At 59.3% G+C, this 23,870-nt stretch overlaps 3 protein-coding genes across 12 annotated transcripts; 1 reads left to right on the top strand and 2 right to left on the bottom strand.

Moving 5' to 3' along the window:
• The first annotated feature begins 4,809 nt into the window (after positions 1–4,809).
• Positions 4,810–11,724, top strand: TNK1 (tyrosine kinase non receptor 1). Of its 7 annotated transcripts, none has more exons than XM_047706259.1 (13): positions 4,810–4,860; positions 6,056–6,280; positions 6,418–6,488; positions 6,616–6,807; positions 6,991–7,146; positions 7,273–7,556; positions 7,738–8,011; positions 9,163–9,257; positions 9,557–9,721; positions 9,990–10,075; positions 10,398–10,696; positions 10,779–10,874; positions 11,012–11,269. In XM_047706259.1, the coding sequence occupies exons 2-13, from the start codon at positions 6,103–6,105 to the stop codon at positions 11,123–11,125; spliced, it is 2,010 nt and encodes a 669-aa protein (XP_047562215.1). In that variant the 5' UTR covers positions 4,810–4,860; positions 6,056–6,102; the 3' UTR covers positions 11,126–11,269. The 7 variants fall into 7 exon arrangements, with proteins under 7 accessions (XP_047562215.1, XP_047562219.1, XP_047562216.1 ...); XM_047706263.1 differs by having other exon boundaries at positions 4,820–4,860; positions 6,116–6,280; XM_047706260.1 differs by having other exon boundaries at positions 4,821–4,860; positions 6,080–6,280.
• Position 11,725: 1 nt separating this feature from the next.
• PLSCR3 (phospholipid scramblase 3) lies at positions 11,726–16,212 on the bottom strand. Of its 4 annotated transcripts, none has more exons than XM_047706277.1 (8): positions 16,058–16,212; positions 15,669–15,846; positions 15,168–15,406; positions 15,030–15,072; positions 14,680–14,900; positions 14,257–14,418; positions 12,533–12,694; positions 11,726–12,449 (listed from the first exon to the last, which is right to left on the bottom strand). In XM_047706277.1, exons 2-8 carry the CDS (start codon positions 15,673–15,675, stop codon positions 12,393–12,395), a joined length of 891 nt encoding a protein of 296 aa, XP_047562233.1. In that variant the 5' UTR covers positions 15,676–15,846; positions 16,058–16,212; the 3' UTR covers positions 11,726–12,392. The 4 variants fall into 4 exon arrangements, with proteins under 4 accessions (XP_047562233.1, XP_047562234.1, XP_047562232.1 ...); XM_047706278.1 differs by having other exon boundaries at positions 15,669–15,850; positions 16,058–16,174; XM_047706276.1 differs by lacking the exon at positions 16,058–16,212 and having other exon boundaries at positions 11,726–12,075; positions 12,380–12,449; positions 15,669–16,051.
• Positions 16,213–22,460: 6,248 nt separating this feature from the next.
• TMEM256 (transmembrane protein 256) lies at positions 22,461–23,574 on the bottom strand. The gene is made up of 4 exons (XM_047706292.1): positions 23,421–23,574; positions 23,104–23,135; positions 22,780–22,860; positions 22,461–22,681 (listed from the first exon to the last, which is right to left on the bottom strand). The coding sequence occupies exons 1-4, from the start codon at positions 23,503–23,505 to the stop codon at positions 22,538–22,540; spliced, it is 342 nt and encodes a 113-aa protein (XP_047562248.1). The 5' UTR covers positions 23,506–23,574; the 3' UTR covers positions 22,461–22,537.
• Positions 23,575–23,870: the final 296 nt, after the last annotated feature.

The following is a 23,870-nucleotide window of genomic DNA, read 5'->3' as shown; positions in this document are numbered from 1 at the left end:
CCTAGGACCGCTTGTGCCTCTTCATGACACAGTGGCCAGAGTTCTCCAGAGGGAGGGGCTTGAGAGAGGAAGGCGGAAGCCACACTGTCTTTCTGCGCTATCCCTCTGATTCCCTAGCTCGGCCCTGCTCCCCCAGTAGGGCGCTGTGTACAACGACATTAATGCGGATGGGGGGTCATTGGCCTCCACTCTGGCTGCTGCACATGTGGACGCAGGAGCACAGAAACAGGAAGTAACTTGCTTAGAGTCACCGATGGCAAGTGACAGGGTAGGGACTCCAATGCTGGTGATCAGACCCCGGAGGTGGGCTCTATGCTATGCTCCTTGGTGACCTTGGAGGAATAGGGTGGATTCAGGGGCACTTCCCACTTCGGAAAGCAAACCAGCAGGGACGTACAGCATGGTGGGCTGGCTGGTGACTCTAGCGAGGCAAATCCAAACTGGGAAGGGACGGGCCTCCAGGAGTTGGGGGATGGAGATGGGGTGATGGAACAGGAGGGTTTCACTCCAGGGTCTAGGAAGAGCTAAGCACGGGAGGCCAAACGGGGAGAAGGGCAGGGACAGGTTCACTGGGATATGCTGATGGGGGCGGTTCAGGCTCTCCCATCAGCATCACTCCCAGCAAAGGAGCTCCTGATGTCAAAAAGTCTCCTTGGCCTCCCCCAATCCAGATGACATCATCTCACCCATTTGTTCATAAAAGGTTACTGAGCACCTACCCTGTGAGCCAGGCCCTGGACTGGGCAGAAGGGACACAGCAAAACCCAGACAAGATCGAGTCTTTTTCTGCCTGGAACTTGGAATCAAGCAGAGGGAGACAGACAAGTTACTGGCAAGGTCAGAACAGCAATGAGTGCAATAACGGGAAGCAGAGATGTCGGGGTTCAGGCCTCCTGCCCTTAGCCAGATCAGGATAAGGGTAGGAGGACTTCCAAGCAGAGGGAACAGCCCCACAAAGGCCCAAAAGAGAGAGAGGGATTTTCCCCTGTTGAGAGGTTGGCATAGGTAAGATGGCAGGGGACAGGCCCGCGATCTCAGGGAGCAGAGCAGGAAGGGAGGGGCTATGGGGGCGCTGATGTGGCTCCCTGTAGGAGAGGAGAGTTTTCCGCAGAGGGATGGGCCCTACCCCCCACCCAAACCCAAGGTAGTAGGTGGGGAAGATACCAGAGGGCCTTTCTGCTTACCCTTCTGGTTCCCTGCCTTCTGGGCAAAGACTTGGCCGGGGCTGGGAGTGTGCTCATCTTTCTCGGATGCAGAGCCCACGGGGCAGGGCTGGGGTTGGGGAAAGGCAGACCGAGTGGGACTGGTGCCCGACCCGGGCCTCCAAGCTTAGCAGGACGCCCCATCTCAGCTTAGAAGGGGTGCCCCCCGAGAGCGGTCAGGCAGCACTTCCCACACAGGTGGGGATGAGAGAAGCTTAGCTCCAGAAGTAAGATGGGAAGAGGGAGAAGGGGAGGAAAAAAGAAGCTTCTCACTCCCTGGGTTTTTCCCAAGCTAAAGGCAAAGGTGGGGCTGAGCCTCCGTGTCCAATTTCCTGCTGGAAAAACAGTCTGATTTCCTGCTGGAGCACAGGACCTAGGCCCAGAGTCCAGTCGGGGAGGCCCCCTACCTTCATCTCCTCTCCATCCCATTGCCAAGGTCTCAGCAGGGCCAACCTCTCTCCCCTGAACCGGCGAGAACCTCTTCCCGGAGCTCCCTGTGCTTCCTCTCTCTCTTTTTCCCAGTTGCTTACGCAGCCGCCTGGTTCTCTCACTCCTCTCCTAAAACCATCCAGCGGTTATCAGAGCCCTCAGATAAGGCCCAAGCTCCTGACCGTGTTCTCCAAGGTCCTGTAGAGTGAACCCCACCAGGCCAGGGATCGTGTCTGCTTGTTCCCTAGAACCTGAGACAATGAGAGCTTGCTGAAGGACGACATGGTGCCTGACCTGGCTCCTGCCAGCCTCTCTGGCAGCAGCTGCTTCCTGTGTCCCCATGTCCTCCACATGTATGTGTTCAACTCCTGGAGGACCTCTGGTGCTCCCAGATCTGTGAAGATGCTGGACTTTTGGAGGAAAATCAGGTGTCACGCATTCTTCCCCAAAAAAGCTCAGGGAACCATGTGATCCCCATCAAGAACTCGGACAACACCAAGATGAGTCTCAAAAAACGTTTTGAGTCCAAGAAGCTGAAGGCAATTACAGCCTGTGACTCCATCGATAAGAAGGTCAGGAGCAAGAAAAAGTGATCTATGGGGGCCCCTGGGTGGCTCAGTGGGTTAAGCCTCTGCCTTCAGAGGGTCATGATCTCAGGGTCCTGGGATAGAGCCCCATCAGGGCCTCTCTGCTCGGCAGGAGCCTGCTTCCTTCTCTCTCTGCCTGCCTCTCTGCCTACTTGTGATCTCTCTCTGTCAAATAAATAAATAAAATCTTTGGGGGAACTGTTATGCTGAAAAAATTTAAAAAAAAAAACTAAAAAAAAAATCTTTGGGGGAAAAAGTGATCTATGGGTTTTAGACATGAGAATGGTCACTGGAATTGACTAACAATGGACACAAGGCAAGTTTCCAAGATCACTGGAATGTTCTGGGTCTTTATCAGCATCAATACACATGTACATCGGTTGAAATGCATTGAGCTGGGGTGCCTGGAGGGCTCAGTCATTTAGATACCTGACTTCAGCTCAGGTCATGGTCTTGGGTCTTGGGACTTGGCCTTGCTTCAGGGCTACCTCCTCAGCAGGGAGTCTGCTTGTCCCTCTACTTCTCCCCCTCCCCTTGCTCATGCACTATCTCTCTCTCTTAAATAAATAAAAATCTTAAAAAAAAAAAAAAGAAGAAATGCATTGAGCTATACAGTTAAATCTGGGCATGTTCCTAAATGTGTTATACCTCAATAAAGTACTGTCAGCATACAAAGTTGCCAGTGTTCGTATCAATGACAAAAATCCCTCAGACTATGGATTAAACAGCACATAAGACATAACCAAAGAGAGAATTGGTGAACTGGAAGACAGACCTAAGGAGATTGCCTGGATGGCATCACAATGACCCAAAGATCGAAAGATATAGAAGAGAGTTTAAACAACATGAGGGATGGAATGAAAAGATCTAGAATAATGCTAATCAGAGTCCCCAAGGGGGAGAGCCAAAGAACGGAGGAAAAATAATGTTTGAGGAGATACTAGCTGAGAATTTTCCGAAACCAATGAAAGATATGAATTCATAGATACAGGAAATACAACACAGTGATCAGAATGAGTAAAAAAGAATCCATACCTAGATAATTTTTAATAGAACTACAAAATACCAATGATGTCTTAAAAGCAGGGAGAAAGGACAGAGGAATGCCAGACTGAGCAGACTTCTTCGCAAACAATATGCACTGTACCTGTTACATGCCTACACTGTCCCAGATACTAAGACTAGGAACAAGAGGATGAGGGGCGCCTGGGTGGCTCAGTGGCTGGGCATCTGCCTTTGGCTCAAGTCATGATCCTGTGGCCCTTGGATCGAGCCCCGCGTCAGGCTCCCTGCTGGTGGGGAGCCTGCTTCTCTCTCTCCCACCCCCCTGCTTGTGCGTTCTCTCTCTCTCTGTAATAAATAAATAAAATATAAAACAAAACACAAGGATAGACAAGACAGATCCAGCCCGTACCATGAGGATCCCACAGTATAGCAGGGACATCAGATGTGGAGGGAGCTATTACAGTGTGATAAGCTGGCCTTGCTGGAGGGCAAGAGAAGGCAAGGAAACCAAACAGGTTGAACTGTAAACTATAAAAAATTTCCCATCAGTGTTGGAATACCCTGTATGCTTACCAGGTTGGGGTGGGTGTTTCCCCCCAAGGGACTCTGGGGACAGCTTGCACATCCTTCCTTGGGACAGAAGTAGACACGCCAGATGTCCTGAGACTCGTAACTTCCTCCCTGGGACCCCTGAGGGAAAAGGAGAGGAATGCTCCTCCTCAGAGCCTTTTTGGAGGTTCTGGACTTCGACCTGTGGCCCCTATCCCTGCAGCCAGTGTACAGAGATTACGGGGGAAGGAGGGTTGGGCCAGAACGTGGCCAGTTAAGTGCCAGTTATGGGGAGGGGTGCCCTAAAGCATGGGGTGCTGCCCTTGGCCACCCAGACTAGGTACAAAGCGGAGATGGGGGGCAGGAGCCCACCCACACACAAGACCTCCCGCGTGTTCTACCCTGGGGAGCTCCCAAAAGGTCCTTTTCGGGGCAGCACACTGGACCAATATTCAGAGCCCGGCCAGGGACAACGGTTCCAATCTTAGACCACGTGGGCTGAGGGCTGACTTCTTGCACCAGCAACACCTGTCCGCCCTGGTTCCATTGCAGAGCGCCCTGCGCTACCCTGCCTCCCCCCATGTGGGGGCTAGGACGCCCACTCTCCTGTTTAGCCTCACATTCCCAGGGCCTGGGCAGCATTTCTCCATCTGGTGCTGATCCGCGTAAGGGGTGGGGCTCTGGCCGGGAGAGGCGAAAGATTTGGGGAGAGGGGACACGGGGGACAGGACCCCAAAGTCCCAGGAAGCCTGGGAGGGATGAAAAGTTCTTTGAAAGAGGCGGGAAAGAGGATGTAGAGGAAGAGAGAGGGAAAAGACGGGAGAAGGGTTTCTCCGGGTCTAGCCCGGAGGAGGAGGGCCAGTCGGCCGCCGGGGTGGCGCCCCCCCTCCCCCCCTCCCCCCCTCCCCCCCTCCGCCGCCTCAGGCCTTCCCGGGTTGGGGGCGAGAGGCGTGGTAGGGCTACCCCGCTCGGCGCCAGGCCCCGCCCCTACGGCCTGCGGCCCCGCCCCCGCGGCTGCGGCCCCGCCCCCCGGGATTTAGTGCTGGCGGACAGGGTGGTTCCGCCGCCGCAGCTTCCGCCTTCGCCAGGTGAGGCTCCCGCGGGGAGGGGACGCGGGGCACAGGGGCCGCAGGAGAGGCCATTGCTTGGGGTGCGTCCGCGGATGCCCTGTTCGTCTTCCCTCCCCTCCGCGGCCGCCTTTCCTCCCTTCCCCCTTCGGGTACTGTCCCCACCTCATCTTGCTGGCAGTCTCCCTTGGTCCCGGCCTCCTCCCTCCTCGCCCCTCCGCGCGCCCAGCCCCTAGTTCAGCCCTTCGTCAGGGTTCAACTAAAAGTGGAGGAGGGCGTCCAGGTGCGTGTAAGGGAGAGTGCGGTGCAGGCAGCGCCCGCAGCTCCCGGCCTTGGTTAGCTCAGACTGGGGGAGTTGCCTGGAAGCCCTGTCGGATTGAGTGACTCAGGTGTGCGGGCAGGGCTCCTGCAGCTGAACGCAGGTGGGTGTGGAAGGGACTGTGCACCCGGCAGCACCTGGCTCCGTAGGCAGTGCCTGAGCTTAGCTCAGCCTGCACCTGACCGCGCGGGTCACAAATGCCCAGTGATTTCAGGCGTGGCCTCGGGTGCCGACCAGGCGGTGAGCCTGGGCATCTCGGAGCCGATGGGCCGTGTGCGTAGTTCAGGGGTGTGCGCACATGGACCCTGACCGTCTCGTGTGCTGTGTGTTTTTGTGGACCTTGAAGACTCCGACACGTGAGGTGGTGTATCTCAGAGGCCGTGAACCTCAGTGTCACCGGTAGGCGCGCAGGAATGGTTCACGGCAGCGTTCTGGAACACCTCGGACTTGAAAGGCCATGTGTCTGGGTGGCTCAGCCGTCTTTTGCAGCATGTTTGTAGGTCTCCGTGTGTGTGTGTGTGTGTAGCAGTGTTTCAAGTGTGGAGGCAGGTTCCTGTGTGTCTGGGCACGTGCATCCGCAGGGCGGAGGCACTGTGTGCTTAGCATATCTGGGCATCCCCGGCAGGGATGTGGTACCTGAGTGTCCTAGGGGTCCAGGAGCAGGGTGCTGTCCTATCTCAAGAGTGGGAAGAGGAACATACATCAGGTCTGCAGAGCTCTGGGATCTCAAGTGTGAGGTGGGGACCGTAGGTATGTGTGGGGAGGGGTTTTCCTGGGGTTTGTAGGAGTGGCCTGATTCCTGCCTTTCTTTGATGCATCCCTCCCTCTGCACCTGAGTGTGTCTGATGGGATGGGGGGGCGGGGAGTGGAGCTCGAGGCCCAGTTTCTGCTGTCTGGGAGTCCCATGGGCTTTGTGTCTAGAGCTGGATGCTTGGACCTCCGGGATGCCTTCTCCAGACATGGTCCCCGAGGCGAGTCCACTGTGGCTGCTGAGGCTGCTCCGGGACATCCAGCTGGCCCAGTTCTACCGACCCATCCTTGAGGAGCTTAATGTAACCCGGCCTGAGCACTTTGACTTTGTCAGGCCCGAGGACCTGGATGGCATTGGAATGGGCCGGCCTGGTAAGGGGCCCCTGGTCTCTTCTTCCTCAGCCTGCCCCCCACCAGCCCTCTTCTGGCCTGTAAATCCTCCTGCGTCCCGACCTGCCCCCACGGCCCATCATGTACCACCCACGTGCCCTGATTCTGACCTTCCCCAGCCCAGCGCAGACTCGCGGAGGCTCTGAAGAAGCATCGTTCGGGGCTCAAGTCAAAGAACTGGGTCTACAAGGTGTGTGTTTTGGGGTGGTGGGGGCAACAGGCTTAAAGGGCCAGCTTAGGCCCAGGACTGGGGCGGGCCGAGTGTCAGGGAGGAGTGGTACAGGGTTCCACACACTTAATTCCCACCCCTGCTTCAGATCCTTGGGGGCTTGGCACCTGAGCAGAAGGAGACCACCTCAGCTCCCGACAGCCCCCTGTCCCTCCCTGAGCCCGAGGGGGGACTCAAGTGTCTGATCCCGGATGGTGCTGTGTGCAGAGGGGAGCTGCTGGGCTCTGGCTGCTTTGGCGTGGTGCACCGAGGGCTGTGGACGCTGCCCAGTGGCCAGAGTGTGAGTTCGGGGAGCCTCCTTCATTCTGGGTGCTGGGGCCAGCCGCCGCACTGGTCTTTGCTTCTTCCTTCCTTCCTTCTTTCTTTCTTCCTTTTTTTTTTTTTTTAATTTTGGCTGCCCCCTGCCCTGCATGTCCTCTCTGCTCTGGGTGCCAGAGAGTGTCCTTTCCCTGGGACGCCCCAGGTCCCAGTGGCTGTCAAGTCCCTCCGGGTGGGTCCTGAAGGCTCCGTGGGAACAGAGCTGGGGGACTTCCTTCGAGAGGTGTCCGTCATGATGAACTTGGAGCACCCGCACGTGCTGCGTCTGCACGGCCTCGTACTGGGCCAGCCTCTGCAGATGGTGAGCGGGCCGGGACAGCAGCTCCCAGGGCAGGCGCGCGATGGGAGGGAGGGAAGGGGCCAGAGGCCGGGGTGGGCCGCGGGGAGTGGGGCAGAGCTCTGCTCACGCGGCGCCGCGCTCCGGCAGGTGATGGAGCTGGCGCCGCTGGGCTCCCTGCACGCGCGCCTGACCGCGCCGGCCCCGACACCCCCGCTGCCCGTGGCCCTGCTGTGCCTCTTCCTGCGGCAGCTGGCAGGGGCCATGGCGTACCTGGGGGCCCGCGGGCTTGTGCACCGAGACCTCGCCACACGCAACCTGCTGCTGGCTTCCCCGCGCACGGTCAAGGTGGCGGACTTCGGGCTGGTACGGCCCCTTCGCGGAGCCCGGGGCCGCTACGTCATGGGCGGGCCCCGCCCCATCCCCTACGCCTGGTGAGGGGCCGAGGGGGCGCCGATCCGGGCGGCGTGGGCGTGCCAGGCCCCGCGGGGAGGCCGGGAAGAGGATTTGGGAGGGTTTGGGAAGGAGATCACGGAGGGCGGTGGTGGCGCCGCGGAGGTCGCGCTGGGGGACACCCCCCCCCCCCGGCGGCCCCCTTCAGCAGCGTTTCCGCAGGTGCGCACCGGAGAGCCTGCGCCAGGGGGCCTTCTCTTCTGCGTCGGACGTGTGGATGTTTGGGGTGACGTTGTGGGAGATGTTCTCCGGGGGCAAGGAGCCCTGGGCCGGGGTCCCGCCGTACCTCATCCTGCAGCGGCTGGAGCAGGACCGGGCCCGGCTGCCTCGGCCTCCCCTCTGCTCCAGGGCGCTCTACGCCCTCGCCTTGCGCTGCTGGGCCCCCCACCCCGCCGACCGGCCTAGCTTTTCTTACCTGGAGGGGCTGCTCCAAGAGGTGGGAGCCCCTACCTCCCCCACACACCCCGTCTCACCTCCCCGTTTTCTCCCAGAGTTGCACGCACAAGACTAACAGATAATTCCCAGGCTGGGGTCTGGGACAGACCAGCAGATTAGGGCTCTACCTGCAGGGTGCTCAGAGCCCTGGGGAGGCAGCTTGGCCTACACAGATGCAGGCTCAAGGGCTGGGGGCTGGGCCAGAAAAGGGGGCGCTCAGAGCAGCGGGCTGTTGTGGGTGTCTCCAGGCAGAGGTTAAAGCAGTTCAGCCGGCCACTCAGGGAAGACAGCACGGTGACCTCAGGGGCGCCCTGCAGGGATGAGGAAGGAGCCATAGATAACCAGAGCTAACGCAGGGTGCTTGATCTGTGGAATGTACCACGCTAAGACACTTAGACTATCTTCCTGCACCACTCCTTCATTCTCACCATCCAGGAAGGCCACTGTTTCGTGGCCTTTACAGATGGGGCAGTTATGGCATTGACATTGAAGGGCTTTGCCTAAATTCACAGAGTAAGCAGAGGTGCAGTCTTAGGTCAGTTAAACCAGCGAAATGACCCAAGTCACTGAACTCTGTTGTTGAAGTTCAGTCTTTACTCCGAGGGCACCTGGGAGCCATGGAAGGGTTTTGGCGGGGGTGGGTCAGAAGCCCACGTTATGTGCTCTGTCGCTCTGGCTTGGGGCAAGAAGGGATAGGAGGCAGGACACGGAACATGGGAAGAGCAGGTAGGTGACGGGCTGCAAAGCAGGAATGAAATGATGCCAATGTCTGGTTCACGGTCAAGGCAGTGGGGCCGGAAAGAAATGGAAAATTTCTGGAGGCCCCGGGAGGCAGAGCTGTGTGTGGAGTAAAAGCAAGGTAGGGCACATTCGCTTTGGTTCCCCTAGGTAGAGACAAGGCCCCCCTTTTTTGCTTGCTGACCCCTGGGCTGTGTCCAGCTTGGCATGGACTCCAGGTCTGCCTCCCCTCCTGGATGACAACCGGGGGACGGGGACAGTCCCACCCTGGGCCCAGGACCGAGGACATAGCTGGAACGGGTTTCATTGTTGGGGGCAAGAACAGAGAGGAGTCTCCTTTCTTCCCTGCTCCCACAAAATTACCCTTTGGACTCAGGCCACACCCCCTGATACCCTCTCCTCCTGTCTCTGCAGGCCTGGCCTCCTGAGGGACGTTGTGTCCAGGATGTCATGGAGCCAGGAGCCCTAAGGATGCAGACTGGTGACCCCATCACCATCATTGATGGCAGGTGAGAGCCTCGTGCCACCCACACCCAAGAGGAGGACTCCCAGCCCACCTTCCTGACGCGGGTCCGACCTGCTGCTCCCCAGCTCCTTGAACCCGGCTTCTCTGCCTCCCCTCTACCCCACTGGGCCCCGAGAGCTGCACTACCATTGTGGTGGCCTCCGGCTGGAGCCCCAAGCCCATAGAGCCCTTTTGTGTTTGGGAGAAAAAAAGCTTCCCTTCCTCCAGGCAGATGCTTGCGAGCTGAATGCGGGCTCGCGCCCAGCCCCCACCCTGCGCCTTCACCACTGCCTCTTCCCACAGCCCCGACTCCACAACCTGGAAGGGCCAGAATGGCCGGACACTCAGAGTGGGCAGCTTCCCGGCCTCAGCGGTGACGCTGGCAGACGGGGGGGGCCCGCCAGCCACCCATCCAGTCCAGAGGGTCTCCCCTACCCAGGGAGAGCGACAGCAGGGAAGCGGAGATGGGTGGGCACCTGAAACAGTGGGGTGGGGTGTGGAGAGGGGACACAGCTGGGCTGGGGGAACCACATCCTGCAACTTCTCTGGAAAGGAAGCTTGGAGAGGGGGCCCGGGAGAGGCTGGAGGGAAGGCTGGGCTCGGCTCCCAGCTGGAGTGTCCCCTCTGAGTCTCCGCCTGCCTGGGAGAGCCCCCTAACATTTCTGGGGGAGGGGACACCGCTAGTCAGGTCAGGGGTGGGGGTGTGGAGAGTGAATGGGATCCCTATCTCCCACAGGGACAGAGGGAAGGCAAAGCTTCGGGATTTACCTCCTGCACGGGCCCAGAGAAGGAATAGGAACGTGCCCCTGCAGAGGATGAAAGGTGGGCGTGGCTGATGGGGACCTGGCCTCCGGGGTCTCGGGATCAAGAGCGACTCATCGAGTCTCCCCCTGCCTGGAGTCCCAAACTTGGCGCACTTGACTGGACAGCCCGGCTGGACTTGAGGGACTGCCCACCCCACTTCCAGCTCCTGCCACCTCGGCCTTTTGGGGCCTCCCCTGCCTTGACTTGGGTGTCTGCTGGGCACACCCTACTGTACCCCTAGCCAAGGGTCACCCCAAGAGCTGGGCACAGAGTGGGGAGAAGGCAGGGCCCTGCGCCTGTGCTCCCTCTCAAGCTCTATTTTTTTTTTCTCAACGTATAGTCATTTCCAAGAGTCTGGAGTCTGTTCTGTCCCTGGGTCCCCGCCCCACAGGGGGTGGTTCGAGCCCCCCTGAACTTCGTCATGCCAGAGCCGTGCCCCAGGGACCCCCAGGCCTGCCATCCCGGACTTCTTTTGCCTCCAGCCCTTCTCAGCCCAGCCAGCCCCCCAGGGAGCGGCCTCCTTGGCCCAAAAGGGAACCCCCCCACAGCCAGCCCTCGGGAGCACCTGCCACTGGCAAAGCCACCGTCCCCTCTGGAGGCCTCTTGCCCGACTCTGAGCTGCAGAGGAGGGTCACGGAGGTGAGCTCTCCTTCAAGTGGCTGGTGTCCAGAGGGGGCTCTGGGCTGGGGCAGCGGCCTGAGCGAGGCTTTGTGCCCCACAGGTGGGGCTGAGCGTGCACGGAGTCACCCACCAGGAGTGCCAGGCGGCACTGAGGGCCACTGGGGGAGACGTGGTTTCTGCCATCCGGAACCTCAAGGTAAAGCCGGAAATTGCTCTCCGGTTCCTGCCGCTCCCGTGGCCCCCACCCGTCGCCCGGCACTCACTGTCCCCACTGCCCAGCACTCACTATCCCCCCCACCCGGCACTCACTGTCCCCCCGCTGCCACCCCACAGGTGGACCAGCTCTACCATCTGAGCAGCCGGTCCAGAGCCGACTGCCGATGCATCCTGGAGCATTACCAGTGGGATCTCTCCGCGGCCAGTCGCTATGTCCTGGCTCGGCCCTGAGCACTGCTCCCTTGGGCCTGGATACCAGCCCGGATGGACGGCCTGGCCATGTGGGACCAAGCGGAACCAGAAGGGATCCCACCAGGGCAGAACTTCCTCCGCGGGGAGACTGTGCCGGAGGCAGCTGCAGCAGGAGCTGGGGCCGGGCATGGGCGAGCATCTCCTCCCGTGCCCGTTGGCCTCTAAAGGCTCCAGCCCCCTTGGCTGGTTCATAGAAGCATCTAGTCCGGTCTGCCTACCGTATTCCCAACCAAGAGAACTTGGAGAGACACATCACATGCACAGGAAGCTTCCGCTTGCTCAGGAGGACTTTGGGAACAGCCATCCAGAGCGGCCGGGCCCCACCACGCCAGACTCTGCGTGCGCAGCCATCCCAGATGGCAGAAGCCTCCCTACGGACTCGGGGTACGTGGCCCAGACTGCTTGGCTCAGTCCGGGGCCACGATGGAGGATGGCGTTGCCCTCTTGAACTCAAAGACACTGGACCTGGGCAGCCTGGATGGCGAAACGGGCCAGCCCCCCCCCAATAGGCCCCCCTGTTTCCCTGGGTTTCTCCCCGCACCCATGCTTCTACTCTCCTATAACATACATCTCCCAGTATCCAAAAGTTACAAACTTTATATGAATATAACATACAAAGGTGCAGCCTCCTTCCCTGGGTGAGGAAAGGATGGGATGCTTGCGTAAGGCACGGGAGCTGCTAAGCGCCGGCTGTGGGCAAGGCCCAAGGGGGAAGGACGTTGGCACCGGAGGGCAGGCCCTATAGCTGTTGACAGGGAGGCGGGGATCCCTCCTCAGAGGCCCACGGTCTGAGGCTGGACTCGCTGGCCAAGCCGGTGCGGGGGGAGAGCGGCCTTCGCCGCCATCTTTGGTGCTGCAGGGCCCCAGCCCCGGCTCTGTCAGAAAACCCCAGGGCTCTGGATTCCACAGACCACACGTGGAGCAGAGGCCTGGTAGAGGGTGAGAGGACGGGGAGGGGAGGGAGAGTCTGAAAGCGGATATGCCTGCACGCTGGGGGCTCGCCAGAGACGGCAGTGGGAGGTTGCAGGGGCAGGGCTCTCCTATATACCCTTCTCTGGGGGCTGAGGTGAAGGAGGCCGGGGAATGAGGGTAGGGGTAGGGCCGCGTGGCCCCTAGACTCTCAGGCATCCCTGTCTGTCCCCTGTCATGTGCATCCACGGAAGGGGCTGCCTCTGAGGAGGGGCTGGGGCAGGCCACCATCTTGGATCCCTGTTGAGGTGATGGTCTCCTCACCCCGAGGTGGCCTCTAACTGGTGATGGCCGAAGGCCCAGCGCCTCCTCGCTTCTCGAAGAACATGTAGTCCTGAGGGGAGGGCACTGTCACCAGAGCTCAAAGCCTGGCGTGAGAGCAGAGGGGCAGGAGGGGAGGCAGGGCAGCCAACTCACGATGAGGAATGTGGCTCCCAGCAGCACGGCCTTCACCCTCACGTCCAGATCCAGCGGGAACTGCAGGCCGAAGTCATCTGCATCCGTGAGGGCCTCTCGGAGCAGCCCCCCCCACTGCTTGCTGATGCGGCCCACACTGCGGGACTCATCTGGGGTCTTCACCTGGGGGTGGGGGGTGGGGGGCAGAACCCAACTGGGAAGGATGCGACTGACCCCCCACCATCACCCCACACGAACCATGCAGGCCCTCCACTCGGGGAATCCTTCCGACAGCCCCAGGTTTCCACGTGACATCGGGGGAAACTGAGTCAGCCTAGGTCATGCTGTGTGTGTATAGCAAAAATCAGAATTCGGGCTCTGATGCGTGGCTCTTAAAAGGCCACACGTGAGAACAGAACATCAGCGGTGGGACATGTGGAAATGTGACAGGCTCGTCTCAGCGCAGGGTTGCCGGCTGGGTTTGTTCTGGTTACCAAAGTACCCGGCACCCATGGTGGGTGCCCTGGGTGCCCTGAACACAGTAGCCTGGTCAAGCAGGGCTGGGCAGGCTGAGCTCTAGGAGCCCCCCAGGCTCCTGGAAGGCTGTGGCTGCCCGAAGGGGTGGTTTTCCTCGAATCTGCAAAGTAGGACAGGCCCTGTCCACCATCACATGCCAGCTTCGTCCACCCGCTTCCATGGGGGCAGCAGTAAGCGGCCTGTGAAGACCCAGATTTCCACGGGCCTCCCTGGGCCCAACAGCAAGAGACTCTGCCGCTGAGGGTGGGAACTCACAGTGATCCCCTGGTCCTTTTCCTAGGCTTAGTCTTCATGACTGGAACGATGCCCTTCCCGTCACCTTTCCCCACTGCCCCCCAGAGCTGGGGCACTCCCACAGACCAGTCTCAAGATGAGGAAGGGCTTCTTCCGGCCAGCCCTGGGGTCCCAACTGCAGCCCCAAATAGGGATTCTTCACAATTAGGTAAAAGGGAGACTGGCCCTTTTACCTAGACATGGCACCGAGGTCTCCATGTTCCTATCCAGAGCTCACCGGTGATCTTCCCATCATGGAACCTCCACCCACACACCAAGGTGACTCCAATTTTAAAAGCAGGCTTAGGCCAAACACCTCATCAACAGCCTTGGGAAGTCTGTGGGCTTCTACCTATTATCCCTCCCTTATCTGTACGGGTGACTATCCCTGAGGGAATTCAAGTGTCGGTGAGATGCCTGTCTTCTAGAAACCTTCCCCTGAGAGTATCAGCACTTGGGCTCTCCTGGCAGATGAGAGAAATGCATGATGACAGGGATACAGATCACCCAGATTCCCAGTTGGAGGGGCTGTTTGGACTTCTAGGTTGACGCGGCAAGTGGCAGGATCTTAGCAAGTCTGGTGCTTGCTCCTGGGTCTGGGTTCACAGACTCCTGCAAAGCAGCCATGTGGGTCCAGCCCACAGCAGACTTGCCCTAAATCAGACCTGGCCTTAGACTCTTTCCCCTTCCACACAGGGCTGCTGACGACCATCAGCACTGGTCCCTAAGATGACACCCTCTTTGCCAAGCTTTCATTTCTCAGGACCACAGGGACATCCCTTCCTGAGTGGAGGAACCCTGGAAGTGTGGTACGAGTCACAGTGGGTTTGGATGTTAGAGCTCAGGGTCTTGACCTTCGTGTTGGCCATCCCACCTCACAGAAGCTGCCATCTGGGTTTATGAAGGTCCCAAGACTCTCCCCTTATTACCGGTACCTCAAAGTTGGTGTCTGTGCCGCAGCCACAGGTCCAGCAGGGCCCCACCACACGCAGGACGGTGCGGCGATCGGCATCCTGGATGGAGAACTTGGGGAGGAAGGGGTGCCAGGTCTGTAACACGTGGCCAATGGTGGTGCCGGGTGGAGCCTGGACTTCCATCTGGAGTGGGAGGCAGACAGGATCAGCCGAGCCAGGGCACCCCGGCCCAAGCTCTCACCGGTCAGGCCCTGTCATCCGTCTCCCTGCACAAGACCTTCCGTCCCCTTCGCTAGACCACCTGTCACCGCCCTCACGGCCGCCCATCTCGCCGGCCCAAGCCCACGCCTCGTTGCGAGCGGACGGTGCTCAGTCAGTGGTCCTCCCCACGATGGCCTGGCCCCCAGCCCGAACCCCTCATGGGCCCCAGCCCTCCCCGCCCACCTCCTGGAGGCCCCACGGGCAGCAGCCACAGCCACAGTGGAGCGGGCGGAGCAGGCGGAGCACCTCACGGTCACCGGGGTCCACTACACGGACACGCAGGGGCCGGCGGGCGCCGCAGCACAGACGCGCGCAGCAGTTGCTCTCCTCCGCCGCCTGACCCAGGGGCTGTCCGGACCCGGAGCGCAGTTCATACCGGTTACAGGTCTCCCAACCTAGGAACGCTGCCACGGGGAACAGGCCGAGGCTCAGGCACTGGCACCCCCGAGAGTGCACCCTCTCCGCCGCACCCCACCCCCCCCCACCCCCCCCCCCCCCGCCATGAGGCCCGACCTACTCCCCCTTCCACTCACCTTCCACGCGCTCAGCCTTCTGGTGAATCAAGATCTGATCGATCTGGAAAGAGAGTAGGGTGGGCGGCGATGTCAGTGGGTTGGCCTGGACGCCAGGGTCCCCTCCTCATCCCGCCACCCCTCCTCCCTCCCACTCACCTGCACCAGGAATTCGAGGCCGGAAGGCACCCCGGGCAGTGGCAAGAACGGGGCGGCAGGCCCTGGGGCTCCGGGGCCGGGAGAGGGGAAGACAGAGAAGCCGGGCGCAGGGGCAGGTACGTGGGCGGGCACTGGCGCCGGCCCGGGGGGCCCGGGGTGCAGCGCCGGCTCCGGGTACCCCGCGGTCACAGGGTAGGGAGGTAGGGGTGAAGGGGCGTGCCCTTTGTGGGGCAAGTAGCCTGTCGAGGGGGACAGGGGTGGATTAGAAGGGGACCCGCGGCCTCACCCACTTCCCCCAGGCGCCGGGCCGCGAGGCTGCGGAGTGGGGAGTGTGATGGGAAGAGGCCGAGAAAGATGCGGCGGGGGAGCAGGGCGGCGGCTCCCGGAGGAAGGGAGGGGCCCACGCAGCCAGTCGGAGCACATTCCCGGAGGATGGGTTCGACGCCCGGCTCCCGAGTCCGTGGGGGGATAACGGAGACCCTCCGCCCGGCGCCCACTTACCTGCCATGGGAGAGGGGCGAGTTGGCGGGATACCGGGGTGTCCGGGAGGCTCAGTTTGAGCGGCGGAGGCAAGTTCGGGCACAGCCAGACAGACCCAGAGACAGACACAAAGACGGACAGGCAAACGCGGACAGGCGGCTGCGCCCGCCCCCGGCCCAGGGTCTCTAGGGCGGCGCCTCTGACTCAGGGAGAAATCGAAACTGTCAGCGGGCAGGGCGGGGTACCTGCGACCCTGCATTCCCTCGGGGGCCCCAGAACCGCCCCCTCCTTTGTTCTCCCATTCTCCGCGGAGGCGGCTGTTGGCAGACGGCAGGACAGATGGACCCGCGGCCCGACCAACGGCCCGACCTCCGGGGAGGCGTCCTGACCCTTCGGTGCCCCCTGCTCACCTGAAGCCCCTGGAAGAGCTGGGGTGCCCAGCTCCCGGCCGCTCACAGGAGCTCGGGGAGGCGGGACCGAGAACTGACCCCGCCCCTCGACCCGTCCAGGCCCCGCCCCTCCCGGCCCGGGCGGTGCGCCTGCGCACAAAGGAGGCCGGCTCTCCGCTGGCGGTGGACCATGGGCTGCGCGGGGCGGTCGGCGTCCCCTCCTCCTCCGCTCCGCAGCCCCAGGCCGGAGGACGCTCGCCTGGGGACGGCCGCCGGCGGAGACCTAGCCCTGCGACCCCGCCAGGTCTGCGGGTGCGGAGGGCTCCGTGTCCCTGGGTGGGAAGCTAGGGCAGCTTGCGCGGCGCTGGACCCCAGGCTCCTCCTCCCAAGGGCGGTTCGGGCCCCGCTGACGCAGCGGAACACCCTCACACTCCCTCATTGGCTTCCAGGACTGGTCCCCGGTTCCCTTTCGGCCTCCCGGGGGCTGCCTCGCGGGCTCCTCTCCGTGACGCCGCAGTCACCCACGCAGACACCTTGCAACTCCAGTAGTGCCTGCAGGAACCCCAGGCCACGTGGTGACAGGCCGCCCAGCGGTGTCAGCGGTGACCGTGCGGCGCAGGGAGGGGAGCGGAGGAGGCAGCGTGGTTGGCAGGAAAGCTTCCCGAGAAGAGTGGCCTCTCCGTCCTGAGCAGAGGCCCGCAGTTGCGAGGAAGCCCAGGGCCTGGGGCCCCACGGGCTGAGCGGTAAGACAGGAGCTTAGACAGGGAGGCCAGCGCACGTGTACGGGCCTGCTGGGAGCCGGGACTTGGCACCGGGGACCACACGGAGCCCACCGCAACACTTTCAGACCCAAGAAGAAGGTCGATTCTGTGTTTTAGAGAAACCACTTACACCGCAAAGTGGACCGTGCAGGCACCTGGGACAGTCGCTTGGGGAGAAGATGCTGTGTTAGTGCCGACAGATAGACGTGGCAGACTTGGGGGACACTTAGACGGTAACATAGAACTTGTTGGAGGGGTGAGATGTGGAGGTGAGGAGTTCAGTCCCTGTCTGGTGACTAGGTCACCCCTTGAGGTCACCCCTCAAGAGGGACACAGGGAGAAGGTTTGGGGGTGACAGTGAGCTCCTTTGCCCCTATGTCCATGCTCCTCCGGACTGGTCAGCTGCTGCCACAGCTTTCATCATCGTGAACTTCAGACCCAAGTGCCTGACCTCTCCCTGGGTACCCCTTAGTACCTCAGATTCGACTTGGCCAGAACCATAAAAACATACGGAGATTCGGTTACTCAGCAAAGACTCTGTGAGCACCTACTCTGTGTCAGACAGCACTGATAGGAACACATAGTGGGTTTTTGTTTGTTTTCTTAGATTTTTATTTATTAGAGAGAGAGCACGAGCATGGGGAGGAACAGAGGAAGAAGCAGGCTCCCCACTGAGCAGGGAGAGCCCATGCGGGGCTCGATCCCAGGACCCAGGGATCCTGACGTGAGCCCAAGGCAGACGCTTCACCGACTGAGCCTCTTGGGCGCCCAGGAATCTACAGCAGTTAAAAGAGAAATTAAAAATTGCTGATGTCCCGTGGCTTGCATTCTAGTAGAGAAGAGACAGAAAATGTAAAGTATTCTAGAGGGCAGATGTGATGAGTGCTCTGAAGAAAAATAGGGCAAGGTAAGGAGGATACAGGTGGTGGGCAGGAGTGGCGCTACCGAAGGGGGTGGTCGAGGAAGGTGCCACTAAGGAGGTGGGAGTTGAACAAAGACCTAGAGGTCAAGGATCGAGCTAGGTCGACTTCTGCGGAAGAACGTTTCGGGTGGAGGGAACGCCAAAGGCAAAAGCTCTGCCTTACCTGTTCAACAGACAGAAAGGAGGCCAGTGCGGCCGGAATGGAAGGAACCAGGGAGAAGTAAGAGAGGTCATAGAAGCCCGAACCACATACAGCCCTGCAGACCACTGGATTGGACTCTGAGTAAGATGGGAAGGGTTGCAGGGTTTGGATGGAGACCGGAAACTGACACTCAATCAGGGGTCCTCAACTCTGGCCACAAGAGAGAATCTTCTGGGAGCTTCACAAAATACCTCTGCGTGGGCCCTGGGTCCTATCAACTCAATTAGAATATCTGGGGTCAGTGTAGACAGGAGACCTTTTTGAGAATTTCTTAAGATTTTAATGTGCAGCTAAAGGCTGAGGACCCCGATGTCACAGGGTGTCTCTCTCTCAGGCTGCTCTGTCTGGAGTAGGCAGGCAAGGTAACTAGAACTAGAAGTTCTTGGAAGAACTAGGTGGGGTGTGATGGGGGCTCGGACCAGGGGCCGAAGTGGTAGGTGACAAGCAGGTGGTGAGATTCCGGGTTTGCATTTAAGCCAACCAGCCTTGATGGCTTGCTTGGGTACAGAATGTGAGAAAACGGGCAAGCGAAGTTGACGGGGGCTGGGCGCAGGAGGCCCTTCCTGACGGGACTCTGCTCCTCCTGCTTGGTCATTTCCTGCCTGCCCACTCCATCCTGCGCTCCAGAAACTCCAGCTCTCCCTCCTGACTTGTCCCCAGTGTGGTTTGTCCCTTTTCTTCTGGTGAACTATTCACGCTGATGCCCTGCAGGTGGGCAGAAGCCTTACCAGTCCCCCAAAGCAAAAGGAGCCTGCCTCCGTACCTACATGTAACACCGATCACGCTGGAACAAATTGCTTTTGCTAGGGTCTGTCTACACTGCTGAAGTCTGAATGTCTTGGCGTGTACAAGAAGGGAAGGACTTATCACGGGGAGCTGGACAGAAGGGAGTTTGGATCCCGGCTTACACCTGGCTGTGATACGGACAAGCTGCTTCCCCTATGCTAGCTTCACTTCCAGCTGCCTTGTAGGACCCGCAAGAACTGGAAACCACAGCGCCGTGATAACAGGGACCAATTACTAAGCGGGCCTTATTTATCTTGGTTCCTCAAGGGCCCCCCTCCCACACTGGCAGGGTCAAAGCTCAGGTGTTAAGGATCATAGTACAGGGAAGCTTGCCATTCCCGATGTTGGGGTCTCTTCCACGTGGAGGTCCCCCGCTGTGCTGTCCCCACGTGCTGCCTGGGGTGAAGGATGGAAATGCAGCAGGAGCCCTGGACTGGGCGCTTGGAGCCTGGGGATCCCGGGCTGGCTCCGCCACTGGCACTCTGGGCCTCTCTGGGCGTCCCTCTGAGGCTACATTTTTGTCCTCACTAAAATGTAGAAATATTGTGATCTTGTACTAATACACCTCAACTCATGCCTCCTTCCTGGATATAAATGCTTCTGTGGCTCCCCACTGCCCTCAGAAGAGCCCGACTTCTCAGCCCGAGGCTCCCCGCCCTTTGGCCCCCGGTATCCACATTTTTCACTACAACCCTCTCCTGGTTTTCAAGCCATTCACCAAAATTTTTTTTTCTTTTTTAAAGATTTTATTTATTTGACAGAGAGAGCACAAGCAGTGGGGATTGCAGTCAGATAGAGAGGGAGAGGCAGACTGTCAGCTGAGCGGGGAGCCCGACGCGGGGCTCCAACCCAGGACCCTGGGATCACGATCAGAACTGAAGGCAGAGGCTTAACCGACTGAGCCACCCGGGCACCCCTGGTCACCAGGAATTCTTTCAGGTCGCAAGTCCACTGGGCTCTCGTCTGCTTCAGGGCTGCCTCAAAAGCTCCTACCCTGGTCTGGAACACACCCCCGCCCCCTCACTGCATCCTTCAGGTCCCTACGGAACGTTTTCGCACACTGCAGCTGCTACAGGAGTCCAGAGGTCAGAAGGGACTAGGGCGGGAGACAAATCCTAGGTTTAAAAGTATTCAGATTATAACTGAAGATGGAGGCTCACGGAGATTACCCCCAAATCCTCCATTTAGAGAAACGGCCTGTACTTTTTCCGAATGCACACCTTCGGAAAAACTAAGCATGTGCCTCCAGCACACCACACAGATATGCACTCGATGAAACACACAAACATGGAAAGTAACAAAGCTGATGTTAAAATACATACACACAGGTGTTCTAACTCTTCATTGAAATTTGAAAACCATGGATCTAAACTGGGCGGCGAAGGGGAAGCTGGTAGGTCAGCCACAGCGAGAGGGAAAAGCAGGAGGAGTGACAGAGAAGCAACAGGTTGTCGGGATGCCTGAGGGGCTCAGTCGTTAACATCTGCCTTCGGCTCAGGGCATGATCCCAGGGTCCTGGATCAAGCCCCACATCGGGCTCCCTGCTCGGCAGGAAGCCTGCTTCTCCCTCTCTCACTCACCTGCTTGTGTTCCCTCTCTTGCTGTATCTCTCTCTGCCAAATAAATAAATAAAATCTTAAAAAAAAAAAAAAAGATCGTGTTCTGAGGACAGTGTGGCCAACTGTGTCCCATGCTGCAGAGGCCGAAGACAACAAGATTGAAACCCATCCGCTGGATTGCGCAACCAGAGGTCCTAGAGAGTCACAGGATCCTTCCAAGGGCATTTATGGGGAAGAGATGGGATGGGAGACCAGCCGGGGTCAGTGGGTGATGCGTAAGCCTGAGTCCAGAACTTCCCTGAGCTCCCCAACTACCTGCTTGGATGTGAACCAGGCATTTCAGAAGCAGCCCGTCCAACACCTGCCAACCTGCCTCCTCTGATCTGCCTGTTTTTCTCATCCTAGTAACAGCACCTCCAGCAGGTGTATAACCCAGAAGGCTCCCACTCATTCAGCACTTATATCCAGTCCATCAGCGGGTCTCATCGGCACCACCTTCGAAATGCATCTGACCTGGGCCCTTCTGACCATCTCTTCCACCCTAAGCCAAGCCACCACCATCATCTCGTACCTGGGCCTCCTCTCCTGCCTTCCTCCGATGGGTTCTCCAGGTCTTCTAAACGTAGACATCAGATCCTAGCATTCTCTGACTTCAAACCTTTTAACCATTTAGCTGTGTTACAAATGAATTCCAAGTGCCTTACCACTCCTGGCAAGGCCCGCATGGGCATCCGGGATCTGGGGCCCTCGTCACTACCCATCAGCCACACTGGTTTTGCCCCTTCTCCAGTGCACCTGATTTTCTCCTGCCTCAAGGATTTTATTTTTTTTTTTTTTTTTTTTTTTTTTTTTTTTAAAGATTTTATTTATTTATTTGACAGAGAGAAATCACAAGTAAGCAGAGAGGCAGGCAGAGAGAGAGGAGGAAGCAGGCTCCCTGCTGAGCAGAAAGCCCAATGTGGGGCTCGAACCCAGGACCTGGGATCATGACCTGAGCCGAAGGCAGCGGCTTAACCCACTGAGCCACCCAGGCGCCCCTGCCTCAAGGATTTTAAACAGCTTCTTTGCAGTCTGTTCTGAAGGTTATTCTTCCTGTCTAGAATATGCTTCCCCTCGGGGCACCTGGGTGGCTCAGTTGTTAAATGTCTGCCTTGGGCTCAGGTCATGACCCCAGGGTCCTGGGACTGAGCCCTGCAGCACTGTGCTTTCTGCTCAGCGGGAAGCCTGCTTCTCCTTCTCCCATTCCCCCTGCTTGTGTTCCCTCTCTCTGTCAAATAAATAAATAAAATCTTCAAAAAAAAAAAATATATATATATGCTTCCCATCCAACCTTGTACTTGATCAGCTCCTGCTTCAGTGGACTTCCTCTGTGACGGCTTCCCACTCCCCCTACTCCCCTTCCCTACTCCACTACCCTACAGTCCCCCTGCCTCCCTGTTCTTTTCCTTCAAGCACAGAGCACAACTCACAATGACCTATTTGTACGTTGAGTTGTTGAAATCCGTTTCTACTCCTAGATGGGCAACTCCATGGGGAAACGATGGCGTCTATCTTGTTCAGACTTAAATTTCCTTGTAATGTGTGTCTGACACATGATGACTAATTCACGGGCCCTGGCTGCCCCCTACATCTCTTCGGGTTCCCTACCTACCGTCGGTGCCTCACCAGCCTGCCTGGCCACCTTTTCTCACTCTCCTGCCTCAGAAATTCCGCCCACCCACAATGTTACTCTTCCCTTCCCCACCTCTGCTCGGGCACCATGAAGCATTTCCTGACTGCACCCCCCATACATGATGATCTGCCCCTGTGCTGAACCCCAAGGTATTTTTATAACTAATGGCCGTCCACCTGTGTGTCCTGACTGCTAGAGTGAGGGCTCCGTAAATCTGTGGGCTGCCAGGGCTGAAAACCACCACCCTAAAGTAATCTTCAAGTTCCCGTGAGCATCGGAACCACAGGATGAGCTTATCAGAACCCAGAATCCCAGGTGCCAGAGAACACTCCAGTAAGACTCTGCGTGGCTTCTAGCATTTTACAGCTCCCATGCCCTCCGGTCTAAGAACCTTGTAACAAGTCAACTTGAACTGAACAGAAGCCCCAGACCGAAGAAGACTCAGTCTTAGGAAAGGGAGGGAGTCCAGAGGCCAACCATCCCTACCCTTCTTCCTCCAAGATGAACAAAGACTCAAGTGACTTTATTTGCCTTTCTCTTTTAATCCCCTCCCTGCTCCAACTCTCAAAGAAGGACCCAGAAAGCAAACACACGGAAGCTCAAAGAGCCAAGGCAAGCCAGCCCAAGATAAGCAGGCTCCCTCCCACCGGGGCCAAAGTCTGGATGCCGGGGTCTCCACTCAGAGCCTGGTAGTAAAAGCTGGTGCAGAATAAGGCGGTTCCCGAGGCCAGAAGTAACCCGGCCTGAAGGAGATAGAAGAAGAACACAGGCCAGTAAGAGAAGGGCAGACCGAGCGGGAGCGGGTGGGGCTTGGTCGAGGTTAGGCGCGGGGTCAAATTACCCAGAGGGGTTTTCTGCAGCGGGGCACCCCTAACAGGGCCAGGCTGTGTATGAAGTGGTGTTTGTTGGCCTTGTCAAACAGCTGTAAGGAAAAGAGAAAGGTGGTTGGGGGTGGGTGCCATTTCCCCAGCAACGGGGAGCCTGGATCCCATTCGGCCCCCAACTCGAGTCGGGCTGGCCTCCCGCGCAGGCACCCACGGCTCAGGCCGGCCGCCCTCGGCACTCCGGGACCCCGCGCCCCGCTCCCCTGCGGCTCCCCGCGGCGACCCCCGACTCTGGGCTCCCGGAGACCCGGAGGCGGGGAGCCCCAACGCGGGTGCTTCACCTCCTTCCCGTAGGCATCCGGAAACTGGGCGCCTGTGGAGGGAGAGGCAGAGGTTACCCGTCGAAGCGCCGGCGCGCCCGCCCCAGCTCCCGGCGGGACCCAGGGGGACCCTGGCGACAAGGAGTGTCTTCCACTCTGATTGGTGGAAGCACGCACGGGCACTGCTGGGAACCAAACCGGACCCGCCTGGAGGGGCTGTAAAAGGGCCGGGGCTCCGAGGGCTGTCTGGCACTTCCCCCAGGCCCCGCCCCTGCACTAGACGCCCCCACCTCCCCGCAACGGGCGTCGCAGTGTGAGCTGCGTCCCCAGCCCCTGACCGTGCGCCCCGTAGGAGGCCAAGCCCAAGGCCCCGGCTCCGGACAAGGCGCCCAAGCGGCGGAAAGCAACACCCGGGCCGGCCATGGCAGTGGACGGTCACGCGCTGGACCAACACCGCCCAGGCCACCCGAGAGGCCAGCCAATCCCGGTCTCCCATGCAAATGAAGTCCACAAGTGCCCAATCCAGGCCGTGTTCATTTCAGCGCCCGGGTCCTCACCCGGGTACCTGCGCCTTTGTAAAACCTCTGCTGAGTGGCGAAGCCGTCTGGCGGGCGGAGAAACGGGAACCAATTAGCGGCGGAGGAGCCGAGCGCTGAGGGGCGGGGCTGGGAGGCGGGACTAGAGGATTTGCGTCACGGATTGGCCCACTTTCAAAGTTGATCGCTTCTTCTAACACCTACCCCCCCACCTCCGGCCAATTTCCAAAGATCCCGGTCCCCACGCAAAGT

Source organism: Lutra lutra, chromosome 16 (assembly GCF_902655055.1).
Source record: "Lutra lutra chromosome 16, mLutLut1.2, whole genome shotgun sequence".
NCBI classification, from domain to species: domain Eukaryota; kingdom Metazoa; phylum Chordata; class Mammalia; order Carnivora; family Mustelidae; genus Lutra; species Lutra lutra.
The sequence above is the reverse complement of the archived record's forward strand: the minus strand, read 5'-3'. Positions and strand labels throughout refer to the sequence as shown.